General features: G+C 44.2%; 1 protein-coding gene across 1 annotated transcript in view; it reads left to right on the top strand.

Annotated features, from left to right (window-relative positions):
* LOC103697481 (L10-interacting MYB domain-containing protein-like) overlaps positions 1–24,891 on the top strand; it is a 37,674-nt gene extending 12,783 nt beyond the window's left edge. The window contains exons 2-3 of the mRNA XM_088717930.2: positions 23,743–24,072; positions 24,170–24,891. Coding sequence (XP_088574056.2) covers positions 23,806–24,072; positions 24,170–24,682 — 780 coding nt within the window. The 5' untranslated portion in view covers positions 23,743–23,805 and the 3' untranslated portion in view covers positions 24,683–24,891. The remainder of the gene's footprint in view (positions 1–23,742; positions 24,073–24,169) is intronic.
* The last annotated feature ends 1,441 nt before the right edge of the window (positions 24,892–26,332 follow it).

Raw genomic sequence — 26,332 nt, 5'->3', positions numbered from 1 at the left:
TTAATTTCTCCTTTCTGATCCTTACCAAATCTCTGTGGGACATTTATATGTGAGTAAGGAATCTATAAATGAATAATTTTACTCATGTTTCATGGAATTTTCAAAATGGGAGGAGAGTATCATGTGACAAGTTGTTCTTTTCATTTGTTTTCAATCAAAGAGATCACATATACATAATTTCCTCCTAAGCATACAGAATCTATCTTCATTTAGAGGTTTTGTAAATATGTCAGCTAATTGTTTCTCGGTACATACATGTTCAATACATATATTCCCATTTTGTACATGATCTCTAATGAAATGATACTTTATTTCAATATGTTTGGCTTTAGAGTGCTGAACCGGATTTTTGGTAAGGTTAATGGCACTAGTGTTATCACACTTTATAGGAATGTTATCTAGTTTAATTCCATAGTCCTCTAGTTGTTGCTTGAGCCATAGTACTTGAGCACAGCAACTCCCGGTAGCTATATATTCGGCCTCAGCCGTTGACAATGCTACTGAATTCTGCTTTTTGCTAAACCATGATACTAAGTTATTCCCTAAGAATTGACATGTTCCACTAGTGCTTTTCCTATCTAATTTGCATCTAGCAAAATCTGCATCAGAATATGCAAGCAAATCTAGACAGGAGTCTCTAGAGTACCATAATCCTATGTTTGTGGTTCCTCTCAAATATCTAAGGATTTTTTTGACAGCATTTAGATGTGACTCCTTAGGATCTGATTGGTATCTAGCACATATTCCCATACTAAATACTATGTCTGGCCTACTAGCAGTGAGATAAAGCAAAGATCCAATTAAGCCTTTGTAGAGCTTCATATCTACACTTTTTTCTTTTTCATCTTTGTCTAGTTTACTAGTGGGGTTCATTGGGGTGCCTATTCCCTTGTGATTTTCATTTCCAAATTTCTTTAATATTTCCTTTGTCTACTTAGTTTGATGAATAAAGATGCCTTCCTTAGTTTGCTTGATTTGCAATCCGAGAAAGAAATTCAGTTCTTCCATCATACTCATCTCGAATTCTTCTTGCATTAATTCAGCAAATTCTTTGCAAAGACTGTCATTAGTGGCACCGAAAATTATGTCATCTACATATATTTGTACTACTAGCAAATTTTTGTCTTTTCTCTTGAGAAAAAGTGTTTTATCTACATTTTCTCTACTGAAATTATTATTTAACAGAAATTTGCTTAGTCGATCATACCATGCCCTAGGTGCTTGTTTCAATCCATATAGTGCCTTATGTAATCTAAATACATGATTAGGGAATTCATGATTCTCAAAATCAGGAGGTTGCTCTACATACACTTCTTCTATATAGCCATTTAAGAAGGCACTTTTTACATCCATTTGATATAATTTGAAGTCCATGAAGCATGCAAAAGCTAGAAGTAATCTAATAGCTTCTAATCTAGCCACGGGAGCAAATGTTTCTTCAAAATCTATTCCTTCTTCTTGATTGTATCCCTTAGCTACAAGTCTAGCTTTATTTCTTATAATAACCCCATTTTCATCTAATTTATTTGTAAAAATCCATTTTGTTCCAATTACAGAATTATGCTTTGGTCTTTCAATTAATGTCCATACATTGCTTTTTTTGAATTGATTTAATTCCTTTTGCATAGCATTAATCCAATTTATGTCATTTTCAGCTTCTTCATAAGTTTTAGGTTCTATTTGTGAAACAAAAGCAAGATAGTCATTTAAATTTCTAAGAGAGGATCGAGTTCTTACCCCTTGAGATGGATCACCAATAATTAGGTTTTTAGGATGTCCATGTGCGTACCTCCATTCCTTTGGCAAGTTTTGAGATTGTGGTGGCACACGATCTTTCTTTTCTTGATTTGGCACGTCATTAAGATTCAATTTTTCAAACTCAATAATTTCTGTATCATCATCAAAAGTATTTTCTCTTCTAGGAGACTCACTATCAGACTCATCAAAAATGATATTAATTGACTCTTCAACTACAAGAGTTCTTTTGTTGAACACTTTGTATGCCCTGCTAGATGTAGAGTATTCTAAGAAGATACCTTCATCTGACTTGGCATCAAATTTACTTAGATCCTTCTTGCCATTGTTTAAAATGAAACATCTACATCCAAATACTCTAAAATATTTAGCAGTTGGTTTCTTATTCTTCCAAAGTTCATAAGGAGTTTTCTTGGTTATAGGTCGTATTAAAACACGATTTAGAATCTAGCAAGTAGTACTTATAGCTTCAACCCAAAAGTACTTTGGGAGATTTGACTCACACAACATTGTGCGTGCCATTTCTGCTAAGGTCCTATTTTTTCTTTCAACAACCCCATTTTGTTGAGGCATTTTAGGTGCTGAAAATTGATGGAAAATACCATTTTCATTACAGAATTCTTCAAAGTGTTGATTTTTAAATTCGGTTCCATGATCACTTCGAATTGCAATTAAGGTGAGCTTCTTTTCAGTTATGATATTTTTATAATATTTCAAGAATGCTGAAAATGCTTCATTCTTATGTGCAAGAAATGAAACCCATGTATATCTTGAGAAATCATCTACTATAACTAGTCCATACTTTTTTCCTCCTAAACTTGCAGTTCTAGTAGGCCCAAATAGATTCATGTGTATGAGTTCAAAAGGCCTAGTGGTTGATACTATATTCTTTGATTTGAAGGATGATTTTGTTTGCTTTCCTAATGAGCATGGTCCACAGATTTTGTCTTTTTCAAAGATCAATTTTGGCACATCTTTTATCAAATCCTTCTTGACTAGTTTTGATATTAAGTCCATACTAGCATGTCCTAGTCTACGGTGCCAAAGCCAACTTGTTTCACTTTTCCTTTCTTCATTAGTGATTAAGCATAATCCATTTTTCTTGCCTACATCATGAAGATCTATCATATAAATGTTTCCATGCCTATGTCCCATAAGTACAATGCTATTATCTTTAGGATTTGTAATTAGGCATACTGAGGCTTCAAATGTGACTTTAAAATCTTTATCACAAAATTGACTTATGCTAAGTAAGTTATGTTTTAGACCATTAACTAATAAAATATTTTCTATAAAAGTGGATGGAGTAATATAGATTTTACCCTTTCCAATGATAAGTCCTTTTCCATTGTCTCCATAGGTTACCACTCCACCCTTCTTAGATTCCAAAGTGACAAATTGTTCTATGTCACCTGTCATGTGTCTTGAACAGCCGCTATCTAGATACCATCGTTTATCCCTCTTATTAGCTGTAAGATACTCCTGCAATCAAAGTCAAAAATGTGCTTTAGGTACCCAAACCATGTTGGGTCCTTTAAGGTTAGTACTTGATGTTCCTTTTGGAACCTAAATTTTCTTGGATTTTAGCTTACTCTTATCACTCAATTTGTTATAGCTAGACTTTCTAAAATTGCATTCATATGCTTTGTGTCCTGCTTTATTGCAGCAATGACAAGTTATATTTTCAGTTTTGGCTTTCACAAATATGTTCTTTAAGTATTTTTGCTTCCTATTTGTTTTATATCCCAATCCAGCTTTATCATATACAGCCTTTTGACTATCAAGAATTATATTTAATTTAGTTGAGCTAAGTGTAAACTTGTCCACTAAGGATTTGTATTTTTCTGCATCTTTTTTTAGCTTGATATTTTCAACAATTAGACTTTTGGTTTTATTAGTGAACCTCCTACTTAATGTTTCATAGTCATTAGATAGTTTCAGCTTTTCTTTGATAAGAGATTGATTTTCATCTTTTAGAATTTTATTTTTATTGATTAGCTTCTTGTGTTCTTCCATGAGTTCTAAAAATGTATCATGTAACTCTTCTACTGTAAAATCACATTCAAGTTCAGAATTTACCTCATCGTCATTGGCCATGTAGCAGATTTGGGCCGTCTCTTGTTGATCTTCCTCTTCCGAACTTGACTTTTCACTTTCACTCCAATCAGCCATGAGGTTCCTCTTTTTAAGCTTTCTTGCCATCCATTTCAATTCTGGACAATCTATCTTGAAATGCCCGGGCTTGTTACACTCATAGCAAATTGGCGTTTTCCTTTCTTTTTCTTTGTCCTTTCCCTTTTCCTTGCTCGAGCTACCTTTGAGGAAGGGCTTCCTTTTATGAAATTTCTTCTTTCCTCTCATAAATTTTCTGAATTTTCGTGCAAGCATAGCCATTCCTTCTTCATCATATTCCTCCTCATCATTAGATTCTTCTGATTCAATTTTCTGTTTTGGAGTTGTCTTCAAGGCAATGGTCTTCCTTTTCTTGACCTCATCTTCTGAATTTTGCTTCATGGTCAACTCATGGGTCATGAGTGATCCTAGAAGTTCTTCCAATTGTAGTGTATTAAGGTCCTTTGCTTCTTGAATTGCAGTTACCTTGGCTTTCCAAACTCTTGGTAGAGACCTGAGAATTTTTCGCACTAGTTCAGAGTTAGTATAAGACTTTCCTAAACTCTTTAGTCCATTTATGATTTTCGTGAATCGAGTGAACATTTCAGTTATGGACTCAGTGGATTCCATTTTAAACAATTCATACTTATGTACTAATATTTTTATTTTTGACTCTTTGACTTGATTAGTTCCTTTATGTGTGATCTCTAGTTTATCCCAAATTTTTTTCGCGGAGATGCATGTAGATATTCTATTAAATTCAGTTACATGTAGTGAGCAGTAAAGTACATTAATTGCTTTAGCATTTAATTGTGCTAGTCTTCTATCACTCTCATTCCAATCCATTTCTGGTTTAGGAATGATTGTGCCCTCTATACTAATTGTGGGTGTGTGTGGTCCTCTAGTTATGATATTCCACAAGTCATAATCTAGAGCTTGAATGAATATCCTCATCCTAGCTTTTCAATATGTGTAATTAGTGCCATTAAACAGAGGAGGTCTATTTGCGGATTGCCCCTTGTTCATAGAACATCCTACTTGGGTTGTCATGATCTTTGACTCTTGATTGTGAGATCAACAAATATTATGAGAGCACCTTGCTCTGATACCACTTGTTGCCCAAGGTGACAAGCCAAAGGGGGGGTGAATTAGTTTTTCTAAATTTTTAATTTCTTAATTGAGTTAATTGATGAGTGAGTGATTGTAGTGAAGTTAGAACAATACACAATGCAAACACACAAGAAGTATAGTGGTTCGGTGCTCTCCTAAGCACCTACGTCCACTCCCCAAGCGATCCTTTGAGAATTCACTATAATTCCGTGGATTACAGTTGGATTGATTTTGGGGCTCACAATCCAAAAACCTTTACACTTTGGTTTTTCGGGATCACCAAAAATCTATATTGGTTTTACGGTCTCACCAACAAACCCTCACCGTTGGTTTTACGGGTTCACCAACAAACCTACACCGTTGGTTTTACGGGCTCACCAACAAACCTTACAAATTGATTAAGAGGAAGAGAGTTGAAACTCTTAGATGAGCAAATATAACAATTATGAGCTACAAAAAAGAGTTTAGAATATAGTTATCGCTTTGATAAGACTCTTCTCTTCTTTGTCAAGATTGCTTCACTCTTCAAGGGTTGGTGGAGCTCTTAATGCCTCTTAGAATCTGCTCAACCACTTTCTTTTAGCTCTTTGAATGAAGCATTTGATTGAAGAATGCTAGGGCTTGCTTTTTTTTAAATGAACTTTGATTTGTTTGCAAAAGATACTTTTCTCTGATGAATAGTGTCACTTTAAATACTTTCCCACATCTTTTGGTCACTTCCCATTGGTCAGATTTGAAAAACTATCCGTTACTAGCCGTTGGGAGGTCAAAAAGTACTTCTACAGAACTAGCCGTTATGCCTCTGCCCGTGATGGGGTCGACTCCTGCTACAATGGGGTCGGCCTTCTCAGGAATCATAGAACCTTGTATTTCCGGCTGTTCTCACTGGGGTTGACTCAACCTATCTTGGGGTCGACCCATGCTACAGTGGGGTCGACTCAAACTTCATTGGGGTCGACCCTCTCAGGGATTCCAGAGACATGGTTTTTAAGCATATATCCTTGGGGTCGGCTCATGTTTAGTTGGGGTCGGCTCCATTGGGGTCGGCTCAAGTATTCCTGGGGTCGGCTCCAGCTGGGGTCGGCTCAAGGAAGCTTGGGGTCGGCCCTCTCAGTAAATTCTAGAGAGTTGTTTTCTTGAAGCTTGAAGCTGGGGTCGACTCAAGGTTCTTTGGGGTCGGTTCCACTCCTGGGTCGACTCAAGCATACATGGGGTCGACTCCACTTACTGTTCATCTGTGTCATTTTTGCAGGGGTGTGCCAGATGGTTCCATGATGTGCCAGGGTCGACTCTACTTATGTTGGGGTCGACTCATTCCACATTTTGCTGCATCTTAAGGTTAGACTAATCCATATAATAAATGAAATATATTTCAAGCAATTTTGAGTATATACCACGGTAGTGCTACATACTCTTAACAATGAAAATCACTGTTTTCCCTTTAAGAGTATATTTCACTTGAAATTTTGCTCAATTAGAATTAAGAATTCTCTATCTCTTTTTTAGTACAAATTTTATCTCGTTGTTAATCATTGGAAGACATCTTGATCTCATTCTCTTAATCTATCGAGGGTGTCGTATTCATTAGTGATGTATCACGTTAAATTGTATTATTAATTTGATATTTTCTGAATGGTTGTGTCAATCATCGAAATAACACTATCATCCTCATGCCAACCTTGCAAGTAACGGTTCCTCTATTTGTTTGTTCATTTCCTTTATCTAATTAGAAATTGTCTATAGCCTTGGGTTGGTTAGACGTTCTGGTAGGCCGAACTGGACCGACCCGCTCGGTTCGGCCTGTACCGAGTCGACCTGGTAGAAAATCGAGTTGGTTTGCTTATTGGAGTCGGTTCTGACCTCAAATCGTTCGGAAGGTTCCGAGCCGACCGAAAAAGGCCGAAATCGTTCGGAACTGGCTAGGTCCATTCGAACTCAGTGCAAACCATTCGGTTCCTACTGAGTCGACCTGGTTCAGAATCGGGCCTCTTCCCCCTTTCTTTGTTTTGTTACAAAAGGATGTTAGGAAAGCCTTTATTGTGTTTCTAAATTGAAGAGCATTCCTTATTCCTCTTACGGCAAAAATCACATCGATTCAGCATGATTAAATAATGTGTACTTCCTCTTCCTATCTCATTTTCTTTATTTTTTTGGGCTTGAAAAAATAGCTCGAAATTTGCAAAATAAGTGGAGATCATGCCAAAATTTTTGATTTAGAATTGATTTTATTATATGTTGTAGATTTATGGATGCATGATGACGTAAAAATTTTTAATTTTTGGATTATATATAATTTTTAAAAATTAAAAATATATTTTGGAATGAAAAATGGAGAAAAAATATATATCATAAAAATATAAAATTAGAAGCGTATTTAGAAAAATACAAGCTACTCTTTAGAAAAATTTGGTGTCCATTTATTCAAGTATGCGGTCATGCGCATAGTGGCCTAGGCCTAAATTTGAAAAAGAATGAAGAAATAAGTAGCCTTTGATGCATGTCCGTAGGCCTAAAAAAATATATGTAGCATTCATTATTAAGTTCTATATGGATCTGAGCTAAAATTAATTTTTTAAAATATTAATATTCAAAAATTATTTTTAAATTTTAAAAAATAATTAAAAATATAACTAATACAAAAAATTATGAAAAATTAGTAGTACGTATTGCATAATTCAGAAGTAATTTCTGAAGTAGAAAACATATTTTTCTGAATTTATAATTGTTGCTGGAAATTGGACCCGGGGGCAATCTTCGGTCGAGTGAGAGGGAGCAGCGGGTCACCATGGCGGGGCGGCGACCAGTCGGCGGGCGGCGTCCTCCGCTTGGGGTTGCCGGAGAGAGGGAGCTGGGGGTCCTCACGGCGGGGCGGCGATCCGTCGGCGAGCGGCGTCCTCCGTTTGGTGTGCCTGCAAACAAGCCGGTGGCCGGGTCTTCCGGCGCCGGCCCTCCGACGCTCAAGTCAGGAAGGGGGCAAATAATGTTAAAGAGGAGATAAAGTGTTTGTAGAGCGTGTAATTTCCCCCCCCCCCCGCCTGAGAAGCCAAGGTTTCCTTTTATAGGCGGGGGTCGGTGTACCTGTGATGTAACGGGGCGAGGCCGTAGTACGGCTTGGCATGTTGATCACGAAGTATTGCAAGGAAGAAATTGATCACGAAGGTCTTTCTTCAAGGCATTCCATGACTCCACATGAGGGCGTCCAGCACTCAGGTCATCTGCCACCCGAGTCCTCCACCATAGTTTTGCATCACCATGCAAGAACATGGTGGCCATATTCACCTGGTCACAGTCGGGTACCTTTGCAGCCTTGAAATAGTTTTCAAGATCCCATAGGAAGTTCTCCAATTCCTTAGCATTTCTTGCACCACCGAAGGGTTTGGGTTCTGACACCTTAACCCTTCCTCCATGATCTGCATGGGAAGAGGACGCTGCTGGGGCATTGAGCATGTAACGCTTCAGCAAGCTTACCTCCTCCAAGGAATGTATTCGGTTCGACATGCTCTCCACCAAACCGGCTTGCTTAGCCCTTTGGTGTTCGGACCGGACCTCCACATCTTGGACCAGATCTTGATGAGAAGCCTCCAATGTAGCCAGCCTCTCTTGGTGCTCGGTGGAGATGGAAAGCAAATCAGGGAACTCATCTTCACCCGGGTTACCCACTATCTCTTCTAGCCGGGTAACTCGTTCCGCCAACGTCATGGTGCTGAGAGCACACCAAGATCACTTCAAGAACTCCCCAAGAACAGCAAGAACGCTGCTCTGATACCTCCTGTCACACCTTTGGGAGAGCGGAATGGAAACACCGAAATTTTTCTCGAGTCTTCCTCCTCCCGGCGTGCGGCACTTGACTGTTTTCCTGCAAAACAGCAAGTCAGCCTACCTTGCACTCTCTCGGGCCAGGATCATGCCCAAGTGCACCTTGGTTTGGCATAACAATGCCTCACCAATTCCTTCTCAGCAATGTACACACATACGCTCAAGAATATGGGGAAAGAAGCTTCATTGAACCCTCCAACGAAAATCCCTCACAAGCCGAGGAACATAGCCTTGCAATCAGCCCTTCTCAAAACCCCCACGCCACCCACACACAGGTAGCTCAGCCAAGCCCCTTTTGGCTGAATGGATCACTCCCCTTACAATGGCCGAATGACCCAATACCTCACTGCATACACTCAGCTCTTTCTCCCATGAAATCCCCTTCGGCCCAGCCCCCAAGAACTCCCTCTCGGTGGAATGGACTCCAGACTTCAGCTCTTCCGGATGGGAGAAATGTACCCACTGAGCTCTGCCACTTTGGCCTTGATGCAGCCTATTTATAGCCTGCCCAAGTGGCAGCTCACAGTCCAAATGTCAGCTTGCCATTGGCTTCTGTTCAACTGATTCTTGCCTTGCTGGCAGCAACTGCCCAACCTCCCAGCCAATCACCTTGCTGGTTGGCTAACTGCATAACCACCAGGCCAACTACCCAGCCACATGGCCAACTGTTTTGCCACCTGGTCAACCGCCCAAGTGCCTTGGCAGCCACGCTGGAGCCCGGCTGGCGCCCAGCTGCCCGGCAGCCCATGTGCCACTGTTGGCTGACTTGGCCAGCCACCGCCTGGCCTGTGTCCATGCGCGCACGCCCATGCGCGCCCTGCCGCGCGGCACCGCCGAGTGCCTGGCTGTGCGCCCAAGCTGCGCACGGTCCAAATGAGTGCGCGCCTCCCTGCGCGCAAGGTCCCGCATGCGCACGCCTACGCCATGCGGGGTCTCTCCTTAGTGTGTGATCACTTCGCACACAGTTTCATGGCTTGGTGCTGTCTTGCACCGAGTCATGGCACTGCTGCCATTTGCCATGTCGCGCGCCTCCTCGCGCGCAAGGGCCTACGGTGCGCGCCGCTTGCGCGCCCGCAGCACCCGGCCCTCCTGGTCAGCTGGCCGCGCGCGCGCCTGCGCGCGGCCGTGCGCACGGGTTCGTGCGCGCGCCGCCTGCGCGCGCACACCCCTGCGCTCGGATGTCCGCCGGGCCATGCGCCCTGGTCACCTGCGTCGCCGGCCTGCGCGCAGCCATCGTGCCACGCTCGGCCGAGCGTGCTGTAGCGCGCGGTCCTCGGCCTCGCCTGGCCGTGCTTGCTGCGTGCGCGCGGCCCCTGCTGAAATGGCAGCGCCCCAGCCCGCCTCCGCACATGGGTTGGGGGCTGTCCACAGGGTGCGCGCTGCCTGCGCGCACCTCAGGCCTGGCCCTGCTGCGCCTCCTGCACATGGACAGCGCAGGACCAGCCCCCTTTGCGCACGCCTTGCGCGCGCCTAGGCCGAGGGGTGTGACAATCCTCCCCCGGCCGAAGATGTCGACGCCCTCGTCGACTCCTCCTGCACATATGAGAGGATCTGATCCTCAAATTGCCACAGATTTGCTGCTTGCTCCCAAGTAGCGTCCGCCACTTCCTCGCCTTCCCATTGAATCAAAAATTCATTGGTTCTCCCCACCTTGCGCCTCCCAAGTACTCTTTGGACTTTCTTAGAGTACTCCTTGCTGATGGTGGGTGGTGCCCTCCTTGGCACCGGTCTACTTGCATCCTCCGACTCATAGTAGGGGCGCAAGAAACTCACATGGAATGTAGGAAAAATCTTCAACCTCTCCGGCAACTCTAGCCGGTACGCCACAGTCCCACCTTGCTAGTACCTTGAAGGGCCCATCATACTTTGGCATTAGCCCCCGATGGAGCTTAATCTTCCCCATCTTCTTCCATAGTTGTGGTGTGATCTTTAGCAAAACAAGATCACCCACTCGGAACTCCAAGGGCCTCCTCTTGCGATCTGCAAATTTCTTCATGCGGCTGACAGCCTTTGCAAGACTCTCTTTGGCCTCTTCAATGAGTTCCTCCTTCTCCCGGAGCAAACGGTGGGCAGCCGGGCATGTGTCCCCATCTCCCTGGAGTGCAACCTCCAAAGGTGACATGGGCTGAAACCCCATGCTAAGCTCTGCTGGACTCATGCCGGTGGAAGAGGATCTATGGACATTATAAGAGAATTGAGCCACTTCCAGCAAATCTACCCAATTTCTTTGGCTCGCTGTCACATAGTGCCGCAGAAATTCTTCAAGTAACCCATTGATCCTTTCCGTTTGCCCATCGGTTTGTGGATGGTATGCTGTGGAAAACAGCAATTCCGAACCCATTAGTTTAAAAAGATGAGTCCAGAATTTACCAGTGAACCGTGGATCCCTGTCACAAACCACATCAGCTGGGACTCCAAAATGCTTCACTATCCCACTGAAAAACAGGTCTGCAGCCTTCTCTGCTGGACAAGGGAATGGTGCTGCCATGAAGACAGCATACATAGAAAACCGGTCCACGATCACATACACCGAACGCATCCCTTTCACCTCCGGCAAACCAGTGATGAAATCCATGGAAAGGGATGTCCATGGCCTCTCAGGGATGGGCAGAGGCTGCAGCAGCCCTGCCACCTTTCTGCGTTCAACCTTGTCCATTTGGCAAATGTGACAAGTCTTGACGTAGAGTTCGATGTCCTCCTCCATCTTCGGCCAATAATAGCTTCTTGACAACAAAGCCATCATGCGTTCAGCCCTCGGATGACCAGCCCACTGTGGGTCATGACTCTCTTTCAAAAGGGACTGCCGAAGACCTCCTCCCTTTGGTACAAACAGCCTCCTTCCACGTGCATATAACAGTCCATCCTCTTCAGCCCAAAATCTGCGCGTTACACCTCCCTGCACATCCTGCAGAATTCTTGCATACTCTTTATCATTAGCAGCAAAATCTTTGAGTTTAGCTAGGAAAGTGCTTTGGAAAGAAGTTAAGGCAGCAACATAGCCTTCAACAGTCTTCCTACTCAGTGCATCAGCCACCAAGTTTTGCTTGCCCGGTCGGTGCACCCAGTCAAAGGAAAATTCAGCAAGGAATTCCTGCCATCTCGCTTGCTTTGGGGACAACTTCTTTTGAGTAGAGAAGTAGGTATTGGCCACATTATCAGTGACAACTCTGAAGTGTGTACCCAGCAAGTAATGGCGCCACTTCTCCAAGCAATGAAGAACTGCAGTCATTTCCTTCTCATGGACTGAATATCGCTGTTCGGTAGCATTGAGTTTTCTGCTCTCAAATGCAACCGGATGTCCACTCTGTGACAATACCCCTCCAATGGCAGTGTTAGAAGCATCAGTATGCACTTCAAAAGGATGATCAAAATCTGGTAGCTTGAGTACGGGTTCGGTTGCAATTGAGGTCTTCAAATCAGTGAATGCCTCACTGCATACCGCAGTCCATTCCCATGACTTGTCTTTCTTCAAGAGATCAGTAAGGGGACTTGCAATCCTTGAGTACCCCTTTATGAATCTTCTATAGTAATTTGCTAGACCTAAAAAGGCCCGCAATTCACCAACTTTGGTAGGGATCGGCCAATCTTGAATTGCCTTCACCTTGTCCTTCTCCATATGGATTCGGCCATGGCTTATGAGATGACCCAAAAAGGATATCTCTTCTTGGCAAAATTGACACTTCTCTTTTTTGATGTACAACTTGTTGGTTCTTAAGGATGAGAATACAAGTCTTAGATGTTCTAGATGATCTTCAAGACTATTGCTAAAGATAACAATATCATCTAGGTATACAACAACAAACTTGTCTAGGAAAGGATAAAGAACATCATTCATGAGGTTGCAAAATGTAGCCGGGGCATTAGTAAGCCCGAAGGGCATAACCAAGAACTCAAATGAGCCATACCTCGTAATGCATGTAGTCTTGGCCTCATCTCCTTCAGCAATCCTTACTTGCCAATAGCTCGACCTCAAATCAAGCTTTGTAAAGTATGATGCCCCTGCCAATCTGTCAAAGAGATTTGAAGCATTAGGTATAGGATATCGGTTCTTGACCGTTACCTTGTTAAGAGCCCGGTAATCAATACACATTCGAAGGGATCCATCCTTCTTCCTTTGGAACAACACCGGTGCTCCAAAGGGTGCCTTGGAAGGTCGGATCAGTCCAGCCTCCAAGAGCTCATCCAATTGCTTGCGCAACTCAGCCAGCTCTAAGGGTGCCATACGGTATGGTGCTTTTGCTGGTGGTAATGAGCCTGGCAGCAGCTCAATCTGATGGTCTACCGGTCTTCTAGGTGGAAGCTCTCTTGGCAAATCACTTGGCATAATGTCCAAGAAATCAGCCAACAATTTCTGCACTGGTTGGGGAATTTCCTGCTGTACATCGGGCTGAATCTCCCTGACAGCAGCAAGGAAAGTGTTTTCCCCATACTTCAGCCCCTTGCTGGCCTGTTTGGCCGTCATCATCACCCCCTTGCCCTTAGGCTTAGGAGCACTTGCTTCGGTCTTCACAAAACATGGGGATCTTTCATCTCCAATCAAGATCCCACCCAAGAAAGGCATAAGGCTCACCTTGGCAGCCACAAAGAACTCCATACCTAATATCAAATCAAAGTCATCAAGAAGTACAATCATGAGAGTACATTTACCTCTCTAGGAGCCAAACTCAAGGGAAACGTCAGCAACTCCATTCACTGGTGTGGCCCCGGAGTTGACAGCCTTGATCTTGCTTGGGCAATTGGACACCTTCAAACGCATGCGCTCAGCTTGACATGAAATTATTAGTTGCACCCGTGTCCAGCATTGCCCGCACTCCTTCCTTGTTGACTCGTACCATGGTATACATCAGCCCCGTGTAGAGAGGAGGGATCTTTGGCTCTGCAGCCATTGCACTTATCATTTGCAAAGGATTGACACGAGTTGTGCCCCCTTCCTCCCCATCATGTGCTGCAGTTTCCTGCACCGGCAGCACATTAAGGGTCTTTTTCTTTGGGCAATTTCGGGCAAGATGGGGTTCACCACATATGAAACACCCCCAAGAACTCTTGCCCTTCTCTTGCTGTTGCTTCTTGGACTGTAGAACAGCAGGCTTCTTCTTCTTTGGATCGCCATTTGTCTTTCTTCTCTTCGGCCATCCTCCCTTTGCCGGCTTGGCATCCGAAGGCTTGGGCTTAGCCTTCAGTCCAGCACCTTGATTGTTGGTGCGGTAGTCCACCAAAGCTTCCGCAGCAGCCATTGCCGAGGGGATATCCCGAACCCCTTGGCGTCGAAGCTCCGTCTGCGCCCATGGCTGCAAGCCCGACAGAAAATTGAAGAGCTTGTCTTCCTCGGACATATTCGTGATGTCAAGCATAAGGGAAGAGAACTCCTTGACATACTCACGAACGGCTCCCGTATGGCGAAGCTTCTTGAGACTTTCCCTTGCAATCCAAGAAGTATTGCAAGGAAGAAATTGATCACGAAGGTCTTTCTTCAAGGCATTCCATGACTCCACATGAGGGCGTCCAGCACTCAGGTCATCTGCCACCCGAGTCCACCATAGTTTTGCATCACCATGCAAGAACATGGTGGCCATATTCACCTGGTCACAGTCGGGTACCTTTGCAGCCTTGAAATAGTTTTCAAGATCCCATAGGAAGTTCTCCAATTCCTTAGCATTTCTTGCACCACCGAAGGGTTTGGGTTCTGACACCTTAACCCTTCCTCCATGATCTGCATGGGAAGAGGACGCTGCTGGGGCATTGAGCATGTAACGCTTCAGCAAGCTTACCTCCTCCAAGGAATGTATTCGGTTCGACATGCTCTCCACCAAACCGGCTTGCTTAGCCTTTTGGTGTTCGGACCGGACCTCCACATCTTGGACCAGATCTTGATGAGAAGCCTCCAATGTAGCCAGCCTCTCTTGGTGCTCGGTGGAGATGGAAAGCAAATCAGGGAACTCATCTTCACCCGGGTTACCCACTATCTCTTCTAGCCGGGTAACTCGTTCCGCCAACGTCATGGTGCTGAGAGCACACCAAGATCACTTCAAGAACTCCCCAAGAACAGCAAGAACGCTGCTCTGATACCTCCTGTCACACCTTTGGGAGAGCGGAATGGAAACACCGAAATTTTTCTCGAGTCTTCCTCCTCCCGGCGTGCGGCACTTGACTGTTTTCCTGCAAAACAGCAAGTCAGCCTACCTTGCACTCTCTCGGGCCAGGATCATGCCCAAGTGCACCTTGGTTTGGCATAACAATGCCTCACCAATTCCTTCTCAGCAATGTACACACATACGCTCAAGAATATGGGGAAAGAAGCTTCATTGAACCCTCCAACGAAAATCCCTCACAAGCCGAGGAACATAGCCTTGCAATCAGCCCTTCTCAAAACCCCCACGCCACCCACACACAGGTAGCTCAGCCAAGCCCCTTTTGGCTGAATGGATCACTCCCCTTACAATGGCCGAATGACCCAATACCTCACTGCATACACTCAGCTCTTTCTCCCATGAAATCCCCTTCGGCCCAGCCCCCAAGAACTCCCTCTCGGTGGAATGGACTCCAGACTTCTTCTCTTCCGGATGGGAGAAATGTACCCACTGAGCTCTGCCACTTTGGCCTTGATGCAGCCTATTTATAGCCTGCCCAAGTGGCAGCTCACAGTCCAAATGTCAGCTTGCCATTGGCTGCTGTTCAACTGATTCTTGCCTTGCTGGCAGCAACTGCCCAACCTCCCAGCCAATCACCTTGCTGGTTGGCTAACTGCATAACCACCAGGCCAACTACCCAGCCACATGGCCAACTGTTTTGCCACCTGGTCAACCGCCCAAGTGACTTGGCAGCCACGCTGGAGCCCGGCTGGCGCCCAGCTGCCTGGCAGCCCATGTGCCACTGTTGGCTGACTTGGCCAGCCACCGCCTGGCCTGTGTCCATGCGCGCACGCCCACGCGCTGTGACATCCGCGCGCGCCCTGCCGCGCGGCACCGCCGAGTGCCTGGCTGTGCGCCCAAGCTGCGCACGGTCCAAATGAGTGCGCGCCTCCCTGCGCGCAAGGTCCCGCATGCGCACGCCTACGCCATGCGGGGTCTCTCCTTAGTGTGCGATCACTTCGCACACAGTTTCATGGCTTGGTGCTGTCTTGCACCGAGTCATGGCACTGCTGCCATTTGCCATGTCGCGCGCCTCCTCGCGCGCAAGGGCCTACGGTGCGCGCCGCTTGCGCGCCCGCAGCACCCGGCCCTCCGGGTTCGTGCGCGCGCCTGCGCTCGGATGTCCGCCGGGCCATGCGCCCTGGTCACCTGCGTCGCCGGGCTGCGCGCCCGCCTGCGCGCAGCCATCGTGCCACGCTCGGCCGCGCGTGCTGTAGCGCGCGGTCCTCGGCCTCGCCTGGCCGCGCTTGCTGCGTGCGCGCGGCCCCTGCTAAAATGGCAGCGCCCCTGCCCGCCTCCGCACATGGGTTGGGGGCTGTCCACAGGCAGCGCGCACCTCAGGCCTGGCCCTGCTGCGCCTCCTGCATATGGACAGCGCAGGACCAGCCCCCTTTGCGCACGCCTTGCGCGCGCCTAGGCCGAGGGGTGTGACGAGGGAGGCTGGCGCCGGCTGGCAGCAAAGTTGGTGGCGAACTGCCTGCCGAGTTGCTCAAAAGAGGACACCGTGTTCGGCTTCAGTCCAGAAAACCAAAGCCGAGCGGTCCCTCGGAGGGTTGCTGGGAAGGCCTTGCAAAGTATGGCCTCCGAGGACCCTTGTAGGGCCATGAGGGCCCGATAGCTCTCCAAGTGGTCGAGAGGGTCGGTGATTCCGCTGTAGGGCTCCATCTGAGGCATTTTGAACCTCGCGGGAACCGGCTCATCCTCGATCCGGCTGGAGAAGGGGGACTTGGTAGTGAACTCAAAGTCTCCCTCTTGCCTCGCCTTCTTGCTGTGGAGTGCCGCGATCTGGCGCTCCAGATGCTCAACTTTTCGGTCGAGCTCCCCTGCCTGCGGAATTGTTGCCGTGGTTTGCACCGGCTCACGGCGGTCCGGAGCTGACTCAGCCTCAGAAGGCTGGAGTCTTCTGTCGAGATCTTCCCCCGGCAGCTCTCTCTGGGGGGAAGTCCGCTCCTCGTTATTGGCTCTGGAGGAGCCATGTAAATTCTGGCCGGGGAGAACCGGGCCGTTGGGAGGAAATTCCGGCGGGAACTGGGCCCGCGGGGGAAGCGTTGGTAAAGCTTCCTCGCGTCGCAGGCCCTGAACGGCGGCGGCCAGGGCCTGGACTTGCTGTACTAAGGCGTTGAACTGTTCCGGCTGGACCTGAGGAATTGGGTCAGCCGGAGTTGGAGAATTCTGGACGGAGCGTCCAGGACTTTGCGGGGGACGCCGGGAGACGTTGGAGGCTCCCTTCTCAACTTCATGACTGCTACTCGGTCCCTTCCTCTAGCGCCAACTGTTGCTGGAAATTGGACCCCGGGGCAATCTTCGGTCGAGTGAGAGGGAGCAGCGGGTCACCACGGCGGGGCGGCGTCCTCCGCTTGGGGTTGCCGGAGAGAGGGAGCTGGGGGTCCTCACGGCGGGGCGGCGATCCGTCGGCGAGCGGCGTCCTCCGTTTGGTGTGCCTGCAAACAAGCCGGTGGCCGGGTCTTCCGGCGCCGGCCCTCCGACGCTCAAGTCAGGGAGGGGGCAAATAATGTTAAAGAGGAGATAAAGTGTTTGTAGAGCGTGTAATTTTTTTCTCCCCCCGCCTGAGAAGCCAAGGTTCCCTTTTATAGGCGGGGGTCGGTGTACCTGTGATGTAACGGGGCGAGGCCGTAGTACGGCTTGGCATGTTGTCCAGGTCGGCGCACGGTCAGGCGAATTATTACATCGATGTCGGCGGTGAGGTCGTCGTACGACCTGAATTGGGGCGCTGCCAGGCGAATTATTGCATCGGTGTCGGAGGTATGGCCGAGATCGGGGACTTATCATGGTTGACTAAACTCTGCTGGGCTAACTTGCCGTGGAGAGCCGAGGATCCGTAGATGTCAGAAGCCATGCGCATTAATTGTGGAGTAAGCCGGAGATCCGCATTAATTGTCGAGTAAGCCGGAGATCCGCATTAATGGTGGAGTAAGCCGGAGATCCACATTAATTGTAGAGTGAACCGGAGGGTTACAGCGGCCATGCGCAATAAATGCTGAAGCAGTGGCAGGGTATGGTCCTCAGTTGGACCTCGGAGGAGTACGGCCGTAGTAGGTGGCTGACAAGGGTAGACCTTGAGCATCAAGATTTTTCTAGGTCGGATGTCTTGAGGTCGGGCGTTCTGAGGTCGGATGCCGACTTCGGCTGTTCAGGTTCGGCGATTGTGCGGCTTCTTGGGGGCATTCGTGTCACTTGGGGGAAAAATCTTATTCCCCCAACAATAATATTTAAACATCTTTTTAAATTTAAATTTATTGAAAATATATAAATAAATAAAAATAAAAAATTAATATTATATATTAGATAAATCAGATATACTTTCTGACGTAAAAAAATTATCTTTATTGTAATAAAATTTTTCTATCTTTAAATAATTGATAAAATGACGTATTTGATAAATCTGCATGAATAGAGCCATCAAGAGAAAAGAAGCTAGAGCGTGATATTGGTTGGGATCATAGGTAAATGCTCTCGGATTAGCACTATTGAAAGTGCAACATAGAGTTCAAAAGAGGATTTTAGTTGGTGGTTACCCCAATATATTTATTTGCCGAAAATGGCCACAGAAGGCTCGACAGCTGATGAAGTACTTTGCTGATTTTAGAACAGCGAAGGAGAGGATTTCCAGAAAGAAGGCGGAGGTGGACCACCGAGCAGCAGAGCCATCTTCCTATCACTCTAGGAAGTCAGAAGAAGCGTCTGCTCTAAATGACGAGGAGGCACAGATTCAAGCTGTTATATAGGTGAGCCTGGATGATCATTGACAACAAGATAAGGTGGCCAGGAATGGGCTCAATTTGGGCCTTTATAATACGAGTCGGGCTCTGGTTCTACGAGCGGCAGGGCGGATCCAGAGTTTCAGAGAACCTTCTCAGTCAAGGAGGACGTCAATAGATGCGGTGGTCGTATTGTATCTATGCTAGAGACTTTTAGTAGTAAAAAGAAGTCATCCAAAGAGATTCCACCAGAAGCAATAATCCATATTTAGATCCATATGACTTTTCCAACAGAGATTTGAAGCAGCAGAGGGTTGACACAATGCTGAAGAAGGATAAAAAGAAGGATATGTGGTGAGCTATTGGATCTTGATTTTACTTCAGCCACATCTTAGCGAATTTGGCAGACAATACGTATTCTCCAGGCTCGAAAAACATCTACGATGAGCTTCTTGAAAATAATGAGCTAGAAAAATAGATTGCCTCATACAAGAGCAAGTGGCCCATATATGGAATGACGGTGATGTGTGATGGTTGGACCGGTCCTACTAGATAGAGCATTATCAACTTTTTGATATATTGTGATACAAAGAGAAATTGATGGAGGAGGTGATTGATCAAGTAGAAAAGAAAAATATCGTGCAGGTCATCACTAATAATGGGCCACAATATAAGGCCATTGGGCAGATCTTGATGGAGCAGCAGCTATATATTTTTTGGACCCCATGTGCTGCATATTGTATCGAATTTATGTTGATAGACATTGCGAAGATTCGTAGGGTGCAACAGACAATGGAGACGTTCAAAACCATCACCAGATATATTTATAACCATGCATGGGTCCTTTCACTGATGAGGAGGTATGTAGGGAGAGAAATCTTAAGACTAGGAGTCATATGATTTGCTACCAACTACGTTGCACTCGATAGTCTTCTGGAGAAAAAAGCAGCCTTACTCAGATATTTGTCAGTCTCGAGTGGTAGTAAAGTAAATATGCAAGGGCCGACACTTAAGGGAGCATTGTTACGGACTTGGTGATGAGATAGACATTCTCGCAGCGGGTCTTTACGATAGTGAAGGCTATTAGACCATTGTATGAAGTATTTCGGATCGTGGACAACGAGAGATACTTTCAGATGGGCTTGTATCACATGATGGAGATGGCAAAGATTCAGATCATGAAGGCAGATCCATTGTATGCCTAGGAGTACATCGACATCATTGAGCGACGGTGGAACTACCAGATGAGTAGAGACTTGCATCTAGCAGGTAAGCAAGAACACTGAAAATTAGACTGCTTCTGTACTTTGTGTAATTTTACTAAAACAATAACGAACTCTATTTGGAGCATACTATTTGAACCCTTGGTTTCAGTGCACCATAGCTGGATCGATATGGATGACGAACTTCTGGCCGCTCTGCGTAATGTGATTTATAAGATTGAGCCTGATCCAGAAGTCGTGGCCCTATGTCTAAAAGATGTAAGTAACTTAAGTGATGTGGAAGTTAATTGGTATCTTCAATTATTAACATATTACAAGACGATTTTTTGCATAGACTAAAATATTTAGAGAGGGCACCGAGAGCTTTGGAGTCTCGACAGCTGTTGTAAGTAAGAAAAGTATGAATCCAGATATATTACACATCAAGAGGACATTTATCTTAATTAGATGGTTACTAATATGGTACTATTTTATAAATATTTTTTTTAATATTTTTGTAGTTGAATGGTGGATTTATTTTGGTTTGTCCACGATAAATCTTAAGCGTTTAGCTATTCGAATTCTTTCTTAAACGGTCTTCTCGAGTGATTATGAGCGCAACTCGTCCACCTTCGCCCTCATCCACAGCAAGCAGAGAAACCATTTGACATAGAAGCACCTCAACGATCTTGTATATGTTCACTACAATCTGAGGTTGAGGCTAAAGTGCATTCAGAAGAAATTGGTGCTAAAGTATATAGATCCGATCCATTGTGCTTTCGTTGATGATGAGAATGATCCTACAATCGGATGGCTTGTGGGCCAGCAGCAGGAGCTCAAGCTTGATGAGCGAGGATCGCCTCTACGATTGGCCAGTTTCATAGCCTGCAAGGCTAAGGTTGATGCAAGGCAATGGGTAGAAAATAATATTCTACACATCCTTCCAGCTGATTAACCACAGCCATAGGAGAGCCAGTCACCATATGACTTCTTGTCCGAGACTTTCTCTCAGAGATATGATCGAGAGATGCTTAGACGAGGCCACTACGCTACTCAGTCGACTCAATCAACTCGGTCGGTCAGAAGGGCGACATACATCCTCCCAACATAGCCAAATAGAGGGGCACGAAGGGTAAGTAGACAACGAAGGCCACGAAGGGTAAGAAGGTAGCTGGCCAGTGCACCAAGAAAGAAAAAACAAAAGGCACCTGTAGCCCCAATGGAGAGTGTCGAGTAGTTCACTTAGATTCAAAGACCAGAAGCAGCAGTTCTGGTGGTCATAGATTTGTTGGCCAAAAAAAAGTGAACATGAGACCATTTATGAGACAGCTGCAGGATGGTCTTCAATTCACTGGTAAGTCTCAGTTTATGCATCATACATAGGATGGAGATTACGGTGCATGATTTGGTGGAGCCTGCGAGGATCTGATTGCATATAGTAGACGCGTTCCTCGAGGTCATTTAGGAAGACACGATGCAGCTGCAGATGATCTCGTACGTGGAGTAGAATCCATAGACGTATCAGATTTCGAGTCGTATATTGGATCCTATTACCTGCAGCCACAGACAACCTATGACCCATACGAATACGGATATAGATATAGTATGTCTGAGGCATCTTCCGGTGGCTATTATCCTACGCAGCTTAGAGCATCTTATGGATCGGATTTTGCTGCCGGCTTATTTGGATGTGCCCCTTCACAACCATTTTATTGGTCAGTTTATTAACCAGAAGATACTTTTCAGAGCTAGAGCTTCAGCGAGAGATTTGAGAGTGCTTATAACTTGGAACACGTTCTTTATGGGATGAACATACAAGACTACAACGCTGCTTGGTTAGGGAGATGGGCTGATGTGCCTTCTGACTATGGTAATGATCCATATATTTACGAGAGGTATCACCACTCAATGAGATTTTAAATATCGGTATGTATGTTGTATTTTAAATATATATAATTGATTATATTATTTTATATTTTTTATTTCGCTACTTGATTTGAGAATATTTTACGTTGCTTTTTGTAGCATGCAATATCTCACTAATCATTTTATATTTTGTTTCATTTGAAAACAATAAGATGCATCATTTAGGTTAAACCGAGATCATAGAAACGTAAAAAAAATCAAAAGAACATCAAATTAGATTTAAAATCATTGAAAATGTTCAAAAAGATTGATTACCAATGACATCAACTTGAAAAACTTTCAAAAAAATGGATGTTCGGTACTGTACCGACCCATCCGCCGATCAGTACGGATCTCGGTACCGGTTCAGCAGACCTTGGTTAGAACTGTTACAGCCTGTGGTTTTTTTATTTTGTTTCTTTTTTGACTGATTTTAGTTTTTTTAATATAGTTTTTGATCATGATATTCAATCTAATATAGGCTGAGTGTTTTAACACAGACTGTTTAGAGTTGTTCTTGCTGAAAATTGGTTTATTTATAATTTTCTATGGTGAAAGCTTGTCTGGAAATATGGTCTTCTAGTGCTAATATGTTAAATTAGTGCATGCAAAGGTCTGGGACTATTAGATGCTGGAATGATTGGTGCTGTTGAAAATTTGCATCATTATGACAGTATGTACAGCAAAATAAAATTTACTGTTGGAGGTGGGATTGGAGAAGACCATGTACGTGTCTGGGAAGATAGTGGTCATCTCACTCTGTTCCCTGCTAATTTATGTCCATTTGTCTCTTTATAGTTAAGTTTGGTGACTATAGTGTGGGTGGATGGGAGCAAGTTCTGGTCTTGCTTAGATCTGGTCTAATTTTTCATGCTGTCTAAATGTAGTGCTTAATGTCACCCTTGCTATGTTTTGAGAATAGAATTGGCCTTGTTTATGTTGTTCATTTCAGCTTTAGCATCAATGGAATCCTATTCTTTTGTTTTTGCTTTTTTTTTTTTCTACTAGAAAAAGAATTTCTTTGTTCTTATTTGAGGAACTGGTTCTTTCACGCGTTAATTCTTATTTTCCCCAATGCAAGCCTCAATTTTGTGTTCAATCTACACCTCTATTATATTCATCTGCAGCTATCAGATTTTGTGCTGTGAACTCATTTATATTCAATTCAGGCCTTAATTCTTATTTTTTTCCCAGCCCAAGCCTCAATATTGTGTTCAATCTACACTTCTCTTATGTTCACTTTTGGCTGTCAGATTTTGTGGTTTGAACTCATTTATATTGCTCATTTCCAGTTCCCATGCTGGAAATGAGAATTGGCTTGATCTAAGTCTTGATTGCAGCCTCATTTATATGGGCTCACCCTAACCATTTTTTGTATCTCTGCTGTTTTCATATGTGGTGATGTGAAATTCAGATGTGAGAATCTCCACATGGTGCTACGAGAATATATACCATTACATAATTTGTTTATGGTGGTCATGGTTTTATGTTATATATGCTACGAAGTTGTGAATATTCTTGTATGTCATCCATGGTCACATCTATTGTATACCCTTGCCATTTTTTTCATTCTGATAATGTTCTACATCTTTGGTTTAATTTATTTATTTATTTTATTTGTGACTCAATCTAAGCCTGCTATTTATGCTAGTTTACCACTTATTGTGCTGCTTGACTAGTGATCAAGTATTTTCCTGTATTTTGCAAAATATGAAATTCAGTTTGCTGTAATCTGGTAACATACTTTGCTATATATACTATTAAAATTTGGAGCCCTGTCTAGGTCTTCCATTCTTTCCTTTAGGAAAAGAGAGAGAGACAGAGAGAGAGCGAGAGAGAGAGAGAGAGAGATCTGCCTGAGGTTTAGCTAGTATCTTTGTTCTATGTTGATTGATTTATCATACATTTTACTTTTGCTGCTATATAATGCTGCTATGGTTACTTCTTCTTGTATCTGTTGTATCTGAATATTTGATGTTAGACATGCCAACAAAGAGAGTTGCTGCAAAGTCTGTTAGGGAACGCACTTCTAATTGGACCAATGCACTTGATGAGACCATGCTGAGGATATTGAAACAGGAGTACATGCTAGGAAACTATGTTGGGGGACAATTCACAAATGATGCCTGGACACAAATAGTCTCAACGTTTAATCTTCAGACGGGCTTAACTTACACTAAGGCCCATATCAAGAATCGTTTGAAGGTCTTAAAGAAGTCATTCTCATTGTACCATACCCTTGCAACCAAAAGTGGATGGGGATGGGATCCAGATAAAAATATGCTGATAATTGGAGATCTTTCAGACTGGGAAGACATGATAGAGGTAGGTGTTTATTTCTTAAGTTGTCCAGCTAGTAGTGTGGTTCAATCTATGCATCCTTTTTACCATCCATTTTATTTGGTGTTCTTTTTTAAAATAGGCAAATCCACAATATGCCAAGTGCAAGGACAGACCTTTCCCAGCTTTTGCGATCCTTGAGTTGCTTTGTGCAAACACATCAATTGCGAAGCATCAGGATAAAACGGCTCTAGATGCAAATGACAGGGATACTAGCTCTAACACATCCCGTGAAGTCTCTAGTTCCTCAAATCCCAGAAAAAGAAAAAGGACTGCTGTGGCAAAAGCTATACCAGATCCTGTGCAGACAAGAAGGAGGCGACCAAAGATAACTAAAGAACAAATCAGCTGTGCAAATGTTGCTGGACCGAGGGTGTATTCGATTGAAGATTGCATTGACAAGTTGGAAACACTGCCTAACATCTCCTCCGAAGCATTCCTTTCTGCCTGCGAGGCTTTCAAGGACGAGCATGATAGGTCCATTTTTATGCGACTTCATGGACCGTTGCTTAACATGTGGATCGATAGGCAGGTTGCTAAGCACTCCATATCAGCAGTCCAGGTGGTAGTACCCTCCCAGCAGCAGTCACCTTAGTGGTTCTGGTCAGACCACAAGCAGCAATGCTGCGAAACTTACTACCCCTTAAAGACGGGAGACTCTTTGATTTTGACAAAGTTTTTGTTTTTCAGTTATGTATAGTTCACCACACTGGATGGTGGAATGTCAACTTCAAATTTCGTGATGTCTTAATTTGCCATTTTATTATCGTCCTACTTCTAGTTCCAAGTTATTTTTGCACTCAATTTGTAATTTATGCTTTGGATCGTTTTGATTTGATTATATATGAGGATGAAATCTGGGTCAGTCTGCAAAATTGACAATTGAACTTTTCGGGAGGGGGAGTTTTGGAGGCCTCCCCATCTATGTGCAATTAAGGGGGGATGAATGAGTTCATGCTGCTATACATAGGGGCATTTTCATATGAAGTCCTTCAACGTGCAAAATGTTATTACTGGTATTTTTAATGAAACCCCTAACAGAGGGTGTAATTAAGCTGGATTAGCAATGACATCATGACAATAACTTGCCTGTATTTCCTTGTTCTGAACTGTACGGTTCATGCCACGCTGAAGTGCCCAAGTTGTATATTTCTGAACAGTTCTATATAAATTCTGAGCAGAGTACTGGTCTCTAATTTCCAAACAAATGTCCATGGTACCCGTGCAAGCATTTTAGTGCAAACTAGTTTAAATTTAGATAACTCTGTGCTTGAAAAAAGAAAAGAAATGTTACTCCATCCGAGACAAATGCAATATTGTAAGGTTGACATAGTTGTGAGCATTCAAGAACAACTTGATTGCTTTGTGATGTATCTTAGTGAGACAATGCTAAAGACAATGACTTACCTGGGACATGATAGCTTTTTAATTCCCTGTATCTTTCTGTTTTTTCTTCCATTATGAGAAAACTGCTCCATGAATGTAATATCTCACAAACAAGAGATTAAGACCGCATCACTATTGATCTACTAGTGGCAAGATCTAACAATTTTGTCATTCATGAAAGTCTGTTGAATTGCTTGTAGTGCAGGTCATTCTCTAACTAGGGTGGCTCCCCTGAAAATTGTTATAGTGGAAAATGAGTTTGATGGCATAACACGACCGAATTGGTCCAAGTCATAACTCATATGGTATCCTGCCTAGCCGGACCAAGTCTATCTTGGTGATAGCAGGATGAACAAACCCATAGACCCCAAGATCATATGTCACCTAATGAGAAAAATATAGCCCAGATGGATATTTCTCAGCTAGGCATCTATCCTAAGCCGATCTAGGCCCTCTTACCTTGGCAGCCGATTTTTCCACCATATGAAAAAGATCGTTCTATCTAAATACAGTGCAATCCCAAATAGTTACAGCATAACTCTAGGTTGTTGATGTTAGATGTATGCCCTAGAAGCCAATCTGACTGATACATTATTTATTCTGCGATATAGTTTTGTACTTGACTTTGTTATTATTTAATAATATTGGACATCTTTTTTCATTCATGTTATATATGTGTCCATAAATCGTCCAAAGAATTAATAAGATGATGATACATATTCTCAAGTGTTGAGAATTTGAGCCATGTGTTATTGGTGATTAACTTCTAAATGCTCCTGATCGATGGATTATCATGGGGACGGTGATTGATCCAATGAGATTAGTGCATAGATCGCTTTTTTTTGGATGGACAAGTCTC

Source organism: Phoenix dactylifera, chromosome 3 (assembly GCF_051530095.1).
Source record: "Phoenix dactylifera cultivar Ajwa chromosome 3, Ajwa_hap1_PhDact_Kaust_v1.1, whole genome shotgun sequence".
Taxonomy (NCBI): Eukaryota; Viridiplantae; Streptophyta; class Magnoliopsida; order Arecales; family Arecaceae; genus Phoenix; species Phoenix dactylifera.
The sequence above is the reverse complement of the archived record's forward strand: the minus strand, read 5'-3'. Positions and strand labels throughout refer to the sequence as shown.